This window comes from Miniopterus schreibersii (genome assembly GCF_964146895.1).
Source record: "Miniopterus schreibersii genome assembly, chromosome: 13".
NCBI classification, from domain to species: domain Eukaryota; kingdom Metazoa; phylum Chordata; class Mammalia; order Chiroptera; family Miniopteridae; genus Miniopterus; species Miniopterus schreibersii.
The window spans coordinates 50,366,093-50,379,010 of record NC_138113.1 but is presented as its reverse complement, the minus strand read 5'-3'; the positions used below and the strand labels follow the sequence as shown (position 1 = coordinate 50,379,010).

The 12,918-nt window shown below is 52.8% G+C and overlaps 1 protein-coding gene across 5 annotated transcripts in view; it reads right to left on the bottom strand.

Annotated features, from left to right (window-relative positions):
- PAX8 (paired box 8) overlaps positions 1-11,494 on the bottom strand; it is a 52,758-nt gene extending 41,264 nt beyond the window's left edge. For all 5 annotated transcript variants that reach the window (XM_081156305.1, XM_081156303.1, XM_081156306.1 and 2 more), the window contains exons 1-2: positions 11,407-11,494; positions 10,970-11,073 (exon numbers count right to left, since the gene is read on the bottom strand). In XM_081156305.1, the coding sequence (XP_081012431.1) occupies positions 10,970-10,994 (25 nt within the window). In that variant the 5' untranslated portion in view covers positions 10,995-11,073; positions 11,407-11,494. The remainder of the gene's footprint in view (positions 1-10,969; positions 11,074-11,406) is intronic.
- Between the last annotated feature and the right edge of the window lie 1,424 nt (positions 11,495-12,918).

The window sequence follows — 12,918 nt, the reverse complement described above, 5'->3', positions numbered from 1 at the left end:
CAGGTCAGTGGCCTCATGCCTAAACTGACCAGAGTTGGTCCACAGCCCACAGCAGGTTCCCCAATATCTTGGACCCCACTTTCCCTACCTTGTCATTATGGGAGCCTTCTCAACAGTGTGGACTCAACCTGGACTCATCAATTGCTGCCGTAACTTCACGGCCTCATCTCTCAGAGTCTCTGAAAGCGGGGGCTTCTCTGCCTTCATTTTTTTCACCAACAGCCCTAGGACAGGATTCTGTGCACACGTCCTTTGTAAAAGCTTCTTCATAGTGTGTTCGTGTGTGATGAGTAAGTATTGTGTGTATGTGTGTGTGAGCACAGGTTGCTCATGTGTGTGTGAGTGTGTGCATGGACGGCAGACATCGAGGGTACAAAATGTAAGGAGGCCTCGCTCTCAGGCCGGCCCTGCCCTTGCATGAGCTCATGAGTGAGAGCCTCCTAAATTCTGCAGCCTGGATTCCTTTGTGCCTCACTCTAGTCCCAGCCGTAGCTGTGAGTGTATATGTGCGTCTCCGCACAGTTGTGCGTATGAGACTGTGTTGTGTCTATGTGCGCATACATGAGTATGTGTGTGTCTGTATTACGTGCATATGTGTGCATATACAAGTGTATCTGCATCTCTGTTGTACATGTGTGTCTTTGTGTGTGGTGTGTGCATGTGTATGCATATGTATGTGTGTGTATACTTGTGCATCTGTGTGTGTGTACAGTTTCACAAGTCCACATCAACAGAGGCGCCTTTTCATTCCCCTGGTTGGTGCTCAATCAGAACAGGCTGCAATCAGTGCTCCCTCGGCTCAGGTCAGCCCTCACTCCACCCTGTGCAGGTTCCAAAAAGCAGCACCGGTCAGCAGAAGCCCTGGCTGTCAGCATGGGGACCCTGCTCTGCCTCAAACTTGTGAGGTCTGGGCAAGGCATGCCTCTCTGGGTCTCTGTTTCCTTGTCTGGGTGCCCTTTGTAGCCTGGACCAACTCTGGGTCCAGGTGGACCATGGGTGTAATAATAATCCATGAAGCTCCTGTGAGGTGTGAGGTACACCCTCCCTGGCAGTCAGGTAGTTCAAGTGCACAAGGTGCTCGAGAGCCGCAGAGGTAAAGGTTCCTACACCAGTAGAGGGCAAAACAGGCCATAACAATGAAGTTCTGGGGCCTTGGAGAGTGGGAAGGAGGAAGGGGATTGCAGAAGGCCTTAGCTTCGAGGATGCTGTGAAGTGGGGAGCCCGTGACTCAGCGTTTTACAAACATGAGCTCAGTTAGTCTTCGACAGTCCTCAGAGGCAGGGGCCATGAGTCCACTTTACCGGTGAGGTGACGCAGGTATAAGTGGTTGAAGGGGCTGCAAAACCAGGTGTGTCCAACTCCGAAGGCCAGGCCAACAAGGGGGACAGATAGGCTCCCTGGCCTCAGGACAGGCACCATCGACATGTGGAAATGATGGACACCTGCTAACAATAGGAGGCTGTACACAGTTGTGTTTGCTCTGCGGTACAGACAGTGACTTCTGGGGAGGTGGAGATGGAGAGCAATGTGGGCAAGGGCACGACATGCTCCTGGCCTCAGATCTCTCAGAGAGATGGACACCTTCCAGACAACAGGATCGGCCAGGCCCTGAGGACAGCAAACGAGTTGAAGGACTCTAGAGAGCCAGTCCCACCTGCTAAAGGGTGTGCCCGAGGCCCAGTTAAGGACACCTGCCCGGATCTCTCAGGGGGTGGGGGGATGGGGCATGGGCTCTCCCTGGTACAGACAATGACAGGTCATCACAGAATACAAGGACTAGAAGGGCCCAAGCCTTGTCACACTGTCAAGGAGAAGGGGAGCCCAGAGGGGTGTCCTACAATCTGCAAACCTCTGAAGGCACAGGGCTTAAGCATCGGAGTGTCCAGCAAGCTTTTGATTTGGCAGAAGCGGGCCCATCTCCCCGGCATTTGCAGTCACAGCTCGGCGATGTTTTGCCAGAAGCTGGCCAGCCACCCCCAATCTAGAGCCAGCGGAGACCGTGGCGGAGCCGTCTGATCCTACAGGCTCACGGCTGCCCGCCCAGAACAGTGAGCGCCAGGAGCCAGCAAGCTCGAGGCCGGATGAGGTTCGCCTGGTATTGGCGACGGCGCAGTTGTACCAGCTGACCAGATAAATAGCTTTGGTTGCCCCCCGGCCAGGGTGGTCGTTTCCAGTCCTTGTTCCCCACTGCCTTGTATGGTCTGATTCCTTTCCCTCCTAGTGGACTGTCCACTTGAAGGGGAATCACAAGATTCCAGCTCTTGGCCCTGAAGGAGCCTCTCACCCTGTGATCTACCTTGACTATCTGGCAGCGAATGCCACTATCTTTGGGTGGCACCCTGCGCACAGCGGGAGGCCTGTTCTGCTGAATGAAACCCCTGGCCCTCAGATCCCGGTGGCCTCCTAGCTTGAGTCCAGTCCCTCTTCTGCTCCGACACCCTCTCTCGCAGCCACATTCCTTCTCCTGGTTCTCACCTCACAGTCACTGCCAGACACCAGGGACGAGTCAGGGGGTCACCCCATTCCTGCCACCTCCATTTTGACAGCACTCAGAGCCATCTCTGTGTTGAAGAACAAAACAGAGCCGGGGCCAGTGATCTGGTGCTCAGCCAATCACGGCTTTTAAATGTCACCCACGGTTTGCTGTCATGCCAAAGCTGGATTATTATTACACAAAATGTGAAAATATAAGAGGGTGCGGTGGAGAAGGGAAGAGAAGAAGACAGAAGATTAGTACATTTTCATTTGAAAAATAAATAAACGCATGGTCCTGTGTCGGTTAAGAACAAGTCTTTCTGTGGTCCTGTCAGCTACACACAGAGGGCTGCACACCCCCTTCAGCTAATGTTCCTCCAACACAATTCTACGAAAACCCTAGAATGTTCTGGATTCCAAAGTAAAGGCCACAAACAGCCTGTTCTGTTCTAGCACCAGGCCAGTGCTTCCCCTGCGGCTGAGTAAAAGGAAACCAGGAGAGCTTTTCCAGACTAGGCTGCGGGAGCTGCCGATCACGGCCACAGGCTCCGAACCACACAGCCTTTCATTTAGTCCAAACCTCCTGGGCAGGGGGCCTTTTATTTTGTCTATGTGGAATATTAAAAGGTCTGTCTTAAAATTGAACTGAAACAAAGTTTCGACACTGGGTTTCAAGTTATTCATGGAGTTTCACAGAGAACATTGAGAAAGCGTAAGGTGTGGGCATCTGCCCTGCAGGGTGTTGGAGCCTGTCCTCCCTGGTGACTACTGTGGGCAGTGGGGAATATTTCTTGAGTACCTACTATGTACCTGGTGAGGATCCTGGTCTACCTTTCAGTACTTCCTGGAAGCCCTGAGCAGTCCTTGTATTTTATAAAGATGAGGAAACTCAAGACCAGAGAGACAGGTGACTTGCCTCAGGTCACACAGGGAGAAAGCAGCAAGGTCAGGTCAAGGTCAAAGCCTCCCAAGCCAGCCCCTCCTGCTCCTACAGAGATAGGGAGGCTGCCACAGTGCTTCACAGTGACTTCAAAAGTGCTCCTCTTGACACCTCACACCCCGAGTTTACCCTGGAATAATGGTTGTGCTGTCCTCCCAGAGAAGTCGAGAAATCAAAACACACAGAGGGCCCCAGGTATGTGCAAATACACAGCTCCCATGATGACATCAGATTAAGCTGTTTCTCTCTGCAACGCGTCACCCAGCCAGCTCCCTGACCTCTCTGCTGTGCTGATACGACAGCGACAATATGTCCCAGAGGACTAATCAGCAGTAAGTACTCAGGTCACTCCAAGGCCACTTAGGAGAGCAATGCAGAAGACAAAGCTGATGAGCCTGTGGCTAAGGACAGGAGAAATAAAAGAGTTAAAGAAGGGAGGAAAGAAATTGTTTTTTCTCAGCTGACTCTTGAACGACAGGAGGATTTTCATCTGGAAATGCCACCAGCCCACTCTCCACAGCAAAAAAGTGAAACATTAAAATTAAACCTCTTTCCTGCCAGTGTTCTAGGAGGCTCTCAGGTGAAGGACCCCAAGGAAGCAGCAGAGGGACTGAGCCTAAACTTGGACAACGGAGATCCAGCACCTCCAGTGCCCACCACTGGCTGCCCTGCTGGGGGCAGGGGCCCAGTGACAGCCCAGACTTCATGGATGGGTCTTCCCAGTAACTGTGAGGCTGATTTCATCACACCTACCGGACCATTAGTTTGTGAAATGGACCCAACAGGGAGGCTAAGTGTGGCTTGGAGATGCCTGGGAGTAAGTTCCTTTCTGGCTGTGATTTATTAAGGTGCCCGAGGAGAGATGCCCCCCCCTTTTTTTTTGGTGCAGGTGGGAACATAGCAGCCCTGGGGGGGTGTATTCAAAGAAAGTCCTTCTCTCTGCCTTTCTTGCCTGTTTATCATCTTCTTCCTTCTCAAAGGGACCTGCAGAAGTAAGGTCCAGATAGAGATCACTTCTCCCATTTTGCAGACAGGAAGACTGAGAACTACATTGAGAAGGGGGCTATTTTAATTGAGCTGGAGAGTAGGGTACACTGAAGAGAAAAATAAGCTAAGAGACCAAAGGCCCTGCCTGTCACCACCACTGTCCTATAGGCCCTTGTGTCTTCCTACCAAGGGCTCTGGCCCGAGTTCCCAGTAGAGTTGCAGGTGCAAATCGTCTGGTGCTACAGGAAATTGTGACAAGCTAGACTTTGGGAAGGGGGGCAATGGAAAGGGAAGTTGGAGTCAGATCAACCTGTCTGAGCAGCAGTGTCCTTCTCTTCTGTAAAAGTGTCACTAACAATTCCTGCCTGGGAGAGTCCTGAGAATTAAGGGAGCCCTGGGTGTGCCTCTCCGGCAGAACCCCATGCCCACTTCCATTTGTTGAGGGATCACTGGTGCCAGGGCACACTCAGCTCTTCCTTTAGATATAAAAGTGGCATTGACAGACCTCGAGCAACTGGGGGCTGGCTGTGCTAAGCCTTTGCCATGCTTGGCATCTTATTGGCTTTCATGACTATGGGAGGATGCTCAGGAATTGACACAGAAACAGGACCCAAATATCCTCTGCAGGACATGCCTCAGGAAGGAGATGCCTGGAGAGGGGGCCTCAGTCACTGCAAAGCCAGATTCAGTGACATGAGTTGTGCATATAAAATATGAAGAGTGCTCTGATGCATGGTCCATGTAAGAGACACATTGGCTCATCATGTCCCCACCTGGCTGGGGAAGGGATCTGGAGGCCCCAAGTCTGCACCTGAGGAAATAATTACAAACCCTCAATGATCTACTTAAAAGTGCCGTGGCTGTAGACACGTTAGGAAGGGTGGCTGCCTCTGCCTGATCCTGATCCAGAGACTCTACCCAAGGTCACTGACCGTGGGCTGGATGAGCTGGGATTGACCTGGGAGAGTGTTCAGGAATGGAGACCCTTAGAATGAGATTCTCTGTCCCCCTTCCTCCAAAGAGAACCTCAGCGCCTCTGCTGGAAACTGTCACCGTGCACACCCAGGCAGAATGTCTTTAGCTCCCAGTCGGAAGAACCTGGGCTAAGGCACTTCACTGGGAACTCCGACTGCTTGCGGGGTGCACTCTCCTCTCTTCAGAGGGTGTTTTACATCCTCAAGTTCTATTTCTGAAGGGTGTGGGGGCTGGGTGACTCAGCCTTTCTCAACTAAAGTCTCAACTAAAGTCTCAACTGAAACAATGTGTAGTCTTGAATGGGAGCGCATTCCCCTGCCTCCTCCTTTTAAAAACCACCTTTTTCTTCATAAATGAAATTGTTTCTTTTACCCTTTGGCCCCTTGTGCACCCAGAAGCACAGAGCTCAAAGCTTTCTCTGGGCAACTGCACCTCTTGGACTGATAAATACAGCAGCTTTAAAATGCTTAGGACTGAAGACAGACCAACTGTGGCGAGAGAGTAAACACGTCCCTGCACAGTCAAGCTCCTCCGGAGATTACAAACTGCAGTTGCTGCCTGAGCTGGGAGGAGGCTGGTGCAGGCTGGGGGTGGGGTGGGGTGGGGTGGGGAGTGGGAGGTGCACAACCCACAACCGGTGTAGCAGGCTGGGGGGTTGGGGGGAGAGGGATGGTGCACAACTATGGGGCAGCCCTCTGCCTCAGGTAGTTGTGCCCCAGAGCAGATGAGTCACCTAGGACAGGTTTGGATGTCTCTAAGCATAGCAAACTCTGCCCACATGTCCCCCACTGGTTTCTCACTTGGAAACGTCCCAAGATCAGAGGGATAGGTTTATTCTTCTCTTCTAAAGGGGGCTCCTCTCCCTGACCCTACTCTGCGTACAAGTGAAATCCACCAGTGAGAGAACTGGGACTTTTTGCAAAATAGAATGTAATCACTACATAATTTGATATGAATAGTTGAGAAACTTTTCCAATGAAAAATCGATATTTTAAACACACCTGCAACCGCACGCACATGCATTGTTTTTATAAGAACCAATTAATAAATGCTAATTCATTCGGGCATATCTCCACTGAATTACTGTTTCATTTAATTGCAGGGGAATTTTCCATTACTAAACTCTCCCTTGCTGATTTTTTTTTTGCATTATTTATATATTTTTCAGTTTCACTAATAGTGAGGTTGGTATGTGATATTATCTGCTGTTTGTATGTCTTAAATTTCTTTTTCATCTAAAATGTTTCCTCATTCTTGCAGCTCCATGTAATCGAGGAGAAACAGCATTAAAAGCAGACGAGATCTTGCACATAAATGATTGAAAAAGGCACTGGCTGCAATTAGCCTGACGGGAGGGCACCTTGTCTGATTGTGCCGCTCTCGGTTCAGGCGTGCTTTCCGGGCTAATGTGGAAATATCTTCCTATGTCAGCGTGTCACAAGTCTGGCTACGAAGTGTGTGGGTACACAGCTAGGAATGATGACCACAGGGGCTTTAATAATAAAATAAACACGCAAATCTCTTTACAAGCCCCTAGAGCTCAGTGCACAGTTCCTGCTCCCTTTTCATGGACACAAATCAGGACTTTGACATCTAGACACCAGAGATCCAGACCAGCTGGCTCCCAAAGATCCTGCCTCTTTTTATGCCTAGAAAAGTGAGGGGTTCTGGTGGTGGCTAGGGTTTGCTTAGGGGCGGCAGTAGGAATCCCGTGCAAGAGGATGCGTTCTGAAGTAGAATTTTGATTTCCTCATATTGAATGGCCAAGGTTCCATGCACCTGGCTGCCTTCGTTTCTGAAATAAGTTCTTTCATTTTTATTTTCCAGCCACCTCCTTCCCTTGTCCCCTCCTCCCACTGCCTCCTTTCAGCATCTTTGTTTTTTGTTGTTTTTTTTATTAATTCTTTCCCTTCTTTCCCTTCCACAGTAACATATGCTGGAGGATGTGAATGATTAAGCTGTTTACTCCGAGGTTTAGGTATGAAAAGGCATGTCACCGTAAGTAAAGTTTCACCTTTATACTCAACTCTATCAATAATTACAGGACAAGGATGGCTATTCGTAAATCTTTTTACAATTAGCTCTTACCAAAATAATGCCATTTATTCAAAGCATCCTGAGTTCTGTTGATTTTACTTTTTACGAAAATTAATTACACAGCAGAGTAACCTCCAAAATGAAGTCAGCACATAAAGGGATTGTAAATACTGCGTATGTTTTTGTGTTTCTAAGGGAAACATAAACCCGTAAAACATCTACCCGTTAAAATTGGAGATCTGAGACCCTAAAAACAAAGTTTTGACCTACTATTATATTAGTAGATGCTCTCCTTTGAACAAAAATATCTCCTAATAATTAAAATCCCATGCGATTGACTTTTGTGCTGTCTTCCTTCACTTCCTTTGTCCTCTTGGGCAAAATTAGGCAGAGTCCTTTTGGGTATAGACTGATAAAATTAATTAACTTTCCTTCCACTCCAAAAAAAGTCCCAAATAAATGCTTCCAATAGACATCAAAAAGTGTCAATTAGAAATAATTACTTCTTATCAATCAGTGGGGCAATTAAAGTGACAAAGCTTGAAAAGATACTTATCTTAAAACTAATTCACAAGGTAGCTAAATTATCTCCTAATTAACTTGCATTGCGGAGAGTGGGAGGATGGGCCATCTTGAAACAAAGATGAATTGAGGAACCCCAATACCTCTTTATTCTCTTCAGGCCGGTTCCATTCCAGGAAGACCTTATTTTCAACCCAGGCTAGAAACCTGGGAAGGAAATACACCCTCCCCAAATGCATTTGGCCCCGTTGCTTCTTTCTAAAAACCCAGAGAAGGGCACAAGGCTTCACATCTCAGACCTGGGGAGCTAGAGGCACGTTCCTCAGCCATCTGAAGTCTCATTTTATCACTTGAGTAACCGATTTTCAGGAGCTGGGCAACCTGGTTGCAGGGAGTTGTCCCACGGAACTTTTAAGTGACGACCTGCTTGCTTTACCCAACTCTCTTCCTCACTGATCCGGTATTGCTTACGCCTTAATATTTATGTGGTGTTTATCATTTCCCATGCACCTTTCAATATTTAAAAATGTTTTTGCGCTACAGGCTCTTTGGTCCCCCGATGCTACAAAATTCCTGCTAGGTTTTACCGAACGTTCAGCCCATTGCTAACCAGTGCACACCAGAATAATTTGCTATTGACTCTCCCCATCCCTTCAGAATAAAGCTGTAGAAAACATATACATGCATTGAGACCTCTCTACGAAGCAAGATCGGCGGAGAGGGAGCCCAGGGTGGGCCGACGGCGGCTGAGCGCAGAGGCGCCCGGACGCTGGGGAACTAGCGCCTGCGGTCGCTGCAAACGGTGCGCCCGCCCAGCTCCCGAAAGCGGGCCTGGGAACCTGAGCCCCACCTGTCCCAGAGGAAACTTAGGTGAAGCCCCTCAGAAACGGAAGTGCGGGGGGAGAGAAGCTGCTAACACCTTAGCGAGACATGGGCTTACAAAACCAGAAGGGGTCAGTTTATGAACTGAGCTCTACATTCAGGGCGACAGCTCAAGCAAACTGATCAGAAAGACAGGGGTCCTCGCTCCTTAATGGACAGAGGGTTTAGACAAGCAGCAGGGGCAACCTTGAACGCTCTGAGCTGCATTTAGGCAGTTCTCCTTTTATTAGCATTGAATTAAACTAAAAGAGGAAGCCCCATTCTCCCTTCCGCCCAGCTGGCTGGCTTGCTTTGTTTGGGGAGGGGGCGAAGCCCTCCGGGCTCCTCTAGACTGAAAACGTCTCGGCCCTCGGCGCGCAGGGTGCACTGCTCCCTCCCCAAACCAAGGGGGATTTGCTTCTGAGCTCAAGGGAATCCGAGCGTCACCTGGGCTCCTTGATGATTTACAATGAAAATGAATCGTGTTCTTTTCTCTTTCCTTAATTCCCATGTATCCTAATGAGTGCTTCTAGAATGAAAATAAGTAGAGAAAACAAAATCAAGCCAGCCCAAGGGCCTGAGACTTCCTCTTATTCTTCAAAGTGTCTGGTCCAGGGCGGTGAATTCGGGGTCCAAGAGCACCCAGTCCTACCACGGCCAGAAAGGTCAGGGGAAAGTGGGGCGGGGGTTGGGGATCCACGGCGAGCGGAGTGGAAGCGGCTGGGCCAGCCTGGCGTTAGATCCCGCACCCGGCGCGCTCGGCCTGGGAGACGGTCCTGCTCCCGAGGCGGGGCGACGCCCGGTATTGTACCGAATTTGGCTAACGACTAAAGGGAGAAAACCTGGTCCTGGCCTCAGAAAATGGTCCGGGAGCTCGCGTGGCACCCGAGCGCAGCTGGGCAAGGGATACACGAGTAGCCCCACCAGGTCCCAGGGCTCCGGGAAGGGTGGCGAGGTCTCCGACCCGCGCCCTCGGACGGACGGCAGTGTGGGGGGTGGGGTACTGCTGACTAGGTCTCAGCCAAGCAACACACCGGAATAAGAAACCTCCCGCCCCCGTCCCGGGTCTCCCGGAACCCCACACATTGGAGCCTGGGCCCCCAGATCCGAGGCAGCGCTCGAAGCTGGACCGCCGCACTCGGGCTAAATAGAGATCTCAGCCGCACGCCGCGCGGATCCGACCCTCTTTATTATAACAAATGTCCCGTTTGCCGAGCGGACTTCATATTCGCCGAGAATTCATCTGAAATATTGATTTCCTCTCACTTCGCCGGCCCAAATCGATAGCGCTGCGCCCTGGCCCCATAAATCGCCTTCCCCGCAGCCGACCCGGCTCCATCCATCACCGCGGCCGGCCCGGGCCTCTGCCCACTGTCCACACTTGCTGCGCGCGGGCGGCGGTGCCCAGCGAGCCCACCAGCCTGATCCTAGGACTCCTTCCCGACACAGACCCCCACCCCCCTACTCCACCCGGGCCTGGCCCAGAGATGGAGAGAGCAGGTGCCGCATCCCGGGACCCTGAGCGCGTTTGAAGGCCCTAGGCCGGGGCGCCGGTGAGGAAGAGGTTCGGCACCGCGGGGAGCTCAGTCCTCGAAGGCCGGATGCCCCACGCGCGGCTCCCCGCCTGCCGGGTGCTCGGCCAGGAGGAGTCCGGACCCTCGAGCTCACTTACGGCTCCCAGGCCGAACCCCCGAGCTCACTCACGGCTCCCAGGCCCCAGAACCCGGGCTCCTTTCCCGCTGGCTTGAGAGGTGCGCGGCGCTCACGGTCCTGCCTGGGGATTTAGGAGAGCTGCGCGCACCCGGACAAGGGCTTGGTGGCCCGGGCAGGGGAGCTGTAAGTGCAGCAGGGCGCGGCCCGCTCTCAAGGGTTAGGCCAGCTGGGGATGGGCGCGAGGGACAGCCCTCTGACCCCACGGAAAGCTCCTCACCGCTCGGTGTGGTCCGCAGAAACCAAGGCCTTCGGAGGCAGCTCCGCGGGGCCGAGGCAACCTCTGGGCCCGAGAGCAGCGAGGTGGTTGCAGCGGAGAGCCAGGCCGGAGGCGCCCCAGCTGCGTCCCCACGAAGGGGGGTCCCGCGAGTCCGACGCGCACGCCCCCAGCCCCGCTGACCCGAGCGCACGCACGGACGCACGGCGACGCCGGGCTCCGGGTCTAGCCACGCGCGTCCTTACCGGATCTGATGGAGTTGTGAGGCATCGCCGTGGATCGCTGGCGGCCCGCGGGGGGCTCGGGGAGTCCTCAGGCAGGTCCCTGCCGCATCCGCCGCGCTGCTGCCCTGCAGACCCAGGGGAAAGGGCATGAGAGCGTGTCTGCTGCCCTAGACCTCCACCCGGGCCCTGTCGCCCTGGCTTTCGTCCAGTGGCAGGAGTCGGAGGGTTTTAGGCCAAACGTGGCCAACCTCAGCCTGGCCTAACAGACACATGTGAGTCCGGAGGGTCCGGGATTAGGGGTCTGCCAACAAAGTCCCAACTCCAGCCCCGGTGCCCTCTTCCTCCGCCTCCCCAATCTCATCCAGTTTAACTTGGGAGGAAAATCTTCTCGGGACCCTCTCCCTTCTCTGATCACCCCTCTCCCGCGGTCAGCTTTCAGCCAGCCCTGCGCAGCGTACCTGGCCCGAGGCCTCAGGCCCTCAGTGCCTGGGTCCGCAGCGAGGGTGCCCTGGGCCCGCGTCTCTCCTCGGTCCCAAGTTTGTTCCCATCCACCAGGCATCGCCACCAGTTTTATCCCGCCAGGGCCCTGAGACAAGGGTCTGGAGAGGCTCGCAGCCCGCGGATTGGCTGGCTGGGTGCAGGGGGGTGCGGGAAGGGGAGGATTTTGCAAGGGGGACATGGCTGAGTGGACTCAGGAGTTAGAAACATTCTCTGGAGCTTCTGTTTCCAGAGGAGAGGAGAGGGAGACAGCTGAGCCCTAACTCAGCAGGCCTGGAACTATTCAAGGAGTGGGAGATGGACATCTCAGGGCCTGAAGAGGAGGGTCTCTGGGTCCTGCTGGGGTCACCGACCACCAGAAGTGAGAGGCACGCTGCAGAAGCTGCTCACCTTTTCCCCACTGGTGTGGACCTCTTCTAAGGCAGAACCCAGAATAGCCCTGAGCTCCTTCCCACTAGGCAGGGTCCACACCCTCACACTACTAAGTTAATGACAATGGTCACAGAACCCATTTCGCCGGACCCCTCTCTCCCCCAACACATGTGCTGTGCCAGCCCTCTCTCTGGCTCCTTGAGGATTTTGAACTCGGGAGAAGAGTTCACAGGCCTGGCAGTGAGAGCCCAGCTCTCCCCTCAACCTGGAAGGGTGTTAGGAAGGGACAGGACTGAGCTGCCCTCTGGCCTTGTCTGCAGGAGTCAGCGGCCTTGGAGAGGTGAGGGCCCAGTGTGGGTAAGAAGGGTCTCTCCTGCGGGAGTGAGGAGCCCTTCATGTGGCAAAAGCTGTCCCTCCTTCCTCACAGGAAGGAAGTGGAGTACAGGCAACACTGGGGGGGGGAGCGGGGGGGGGGGGGCAAGGCTTAGATGCTCCCTAAATCTCAGGTCAGGCTGGGGACTCAGGGTTACAGCTGAGAGGACAGCAGTGCTCCCTGGTGCGGAGGGGCTGTGCCACCTGGAGAGGCTGCTGGAGTGAGAGAGAAGGGAAGGGGCAGAGGAGACTGGGTTACTGGGGGGGGGGGGGGATTCACAATATTTTTCTTAATTAAAAAAAAAGCTCTGTCTTTCAGGTTAACCCTCTTCTTCCTCCCACCCAGACTTTTTCCTTTCTCAATTTAGCAGAAATTAATCATTTTGTGAACAGAAAAAGAATATGTATGACCCCAAATGGACCCTCTGCAGTTTTGAATGTCTCCAAACAAAAACAGTAAGCGCTTTATTGTTTTAAAAGTTTCTCTAAAATTGTTATTTAGAGACATTATTTAAAATTATTATTTAGCTGTTCTGTGGTTTCCAGATGTTCAAACATGCCACTTCTCTGGTTAGACCCTGGAGAGAAGCTGGAAAGGTGTTGAGGTGAGAGTGGACCCAGCAGAGGTCCCACTACCACACCTGGCAACTGCCCCCCTGTTCCTCTAGGAGGCTGTGGAGTGTGGAGCCAAGAAGAGGCTCCCCTCCAACCCAGGAGGCTGTGCTCCA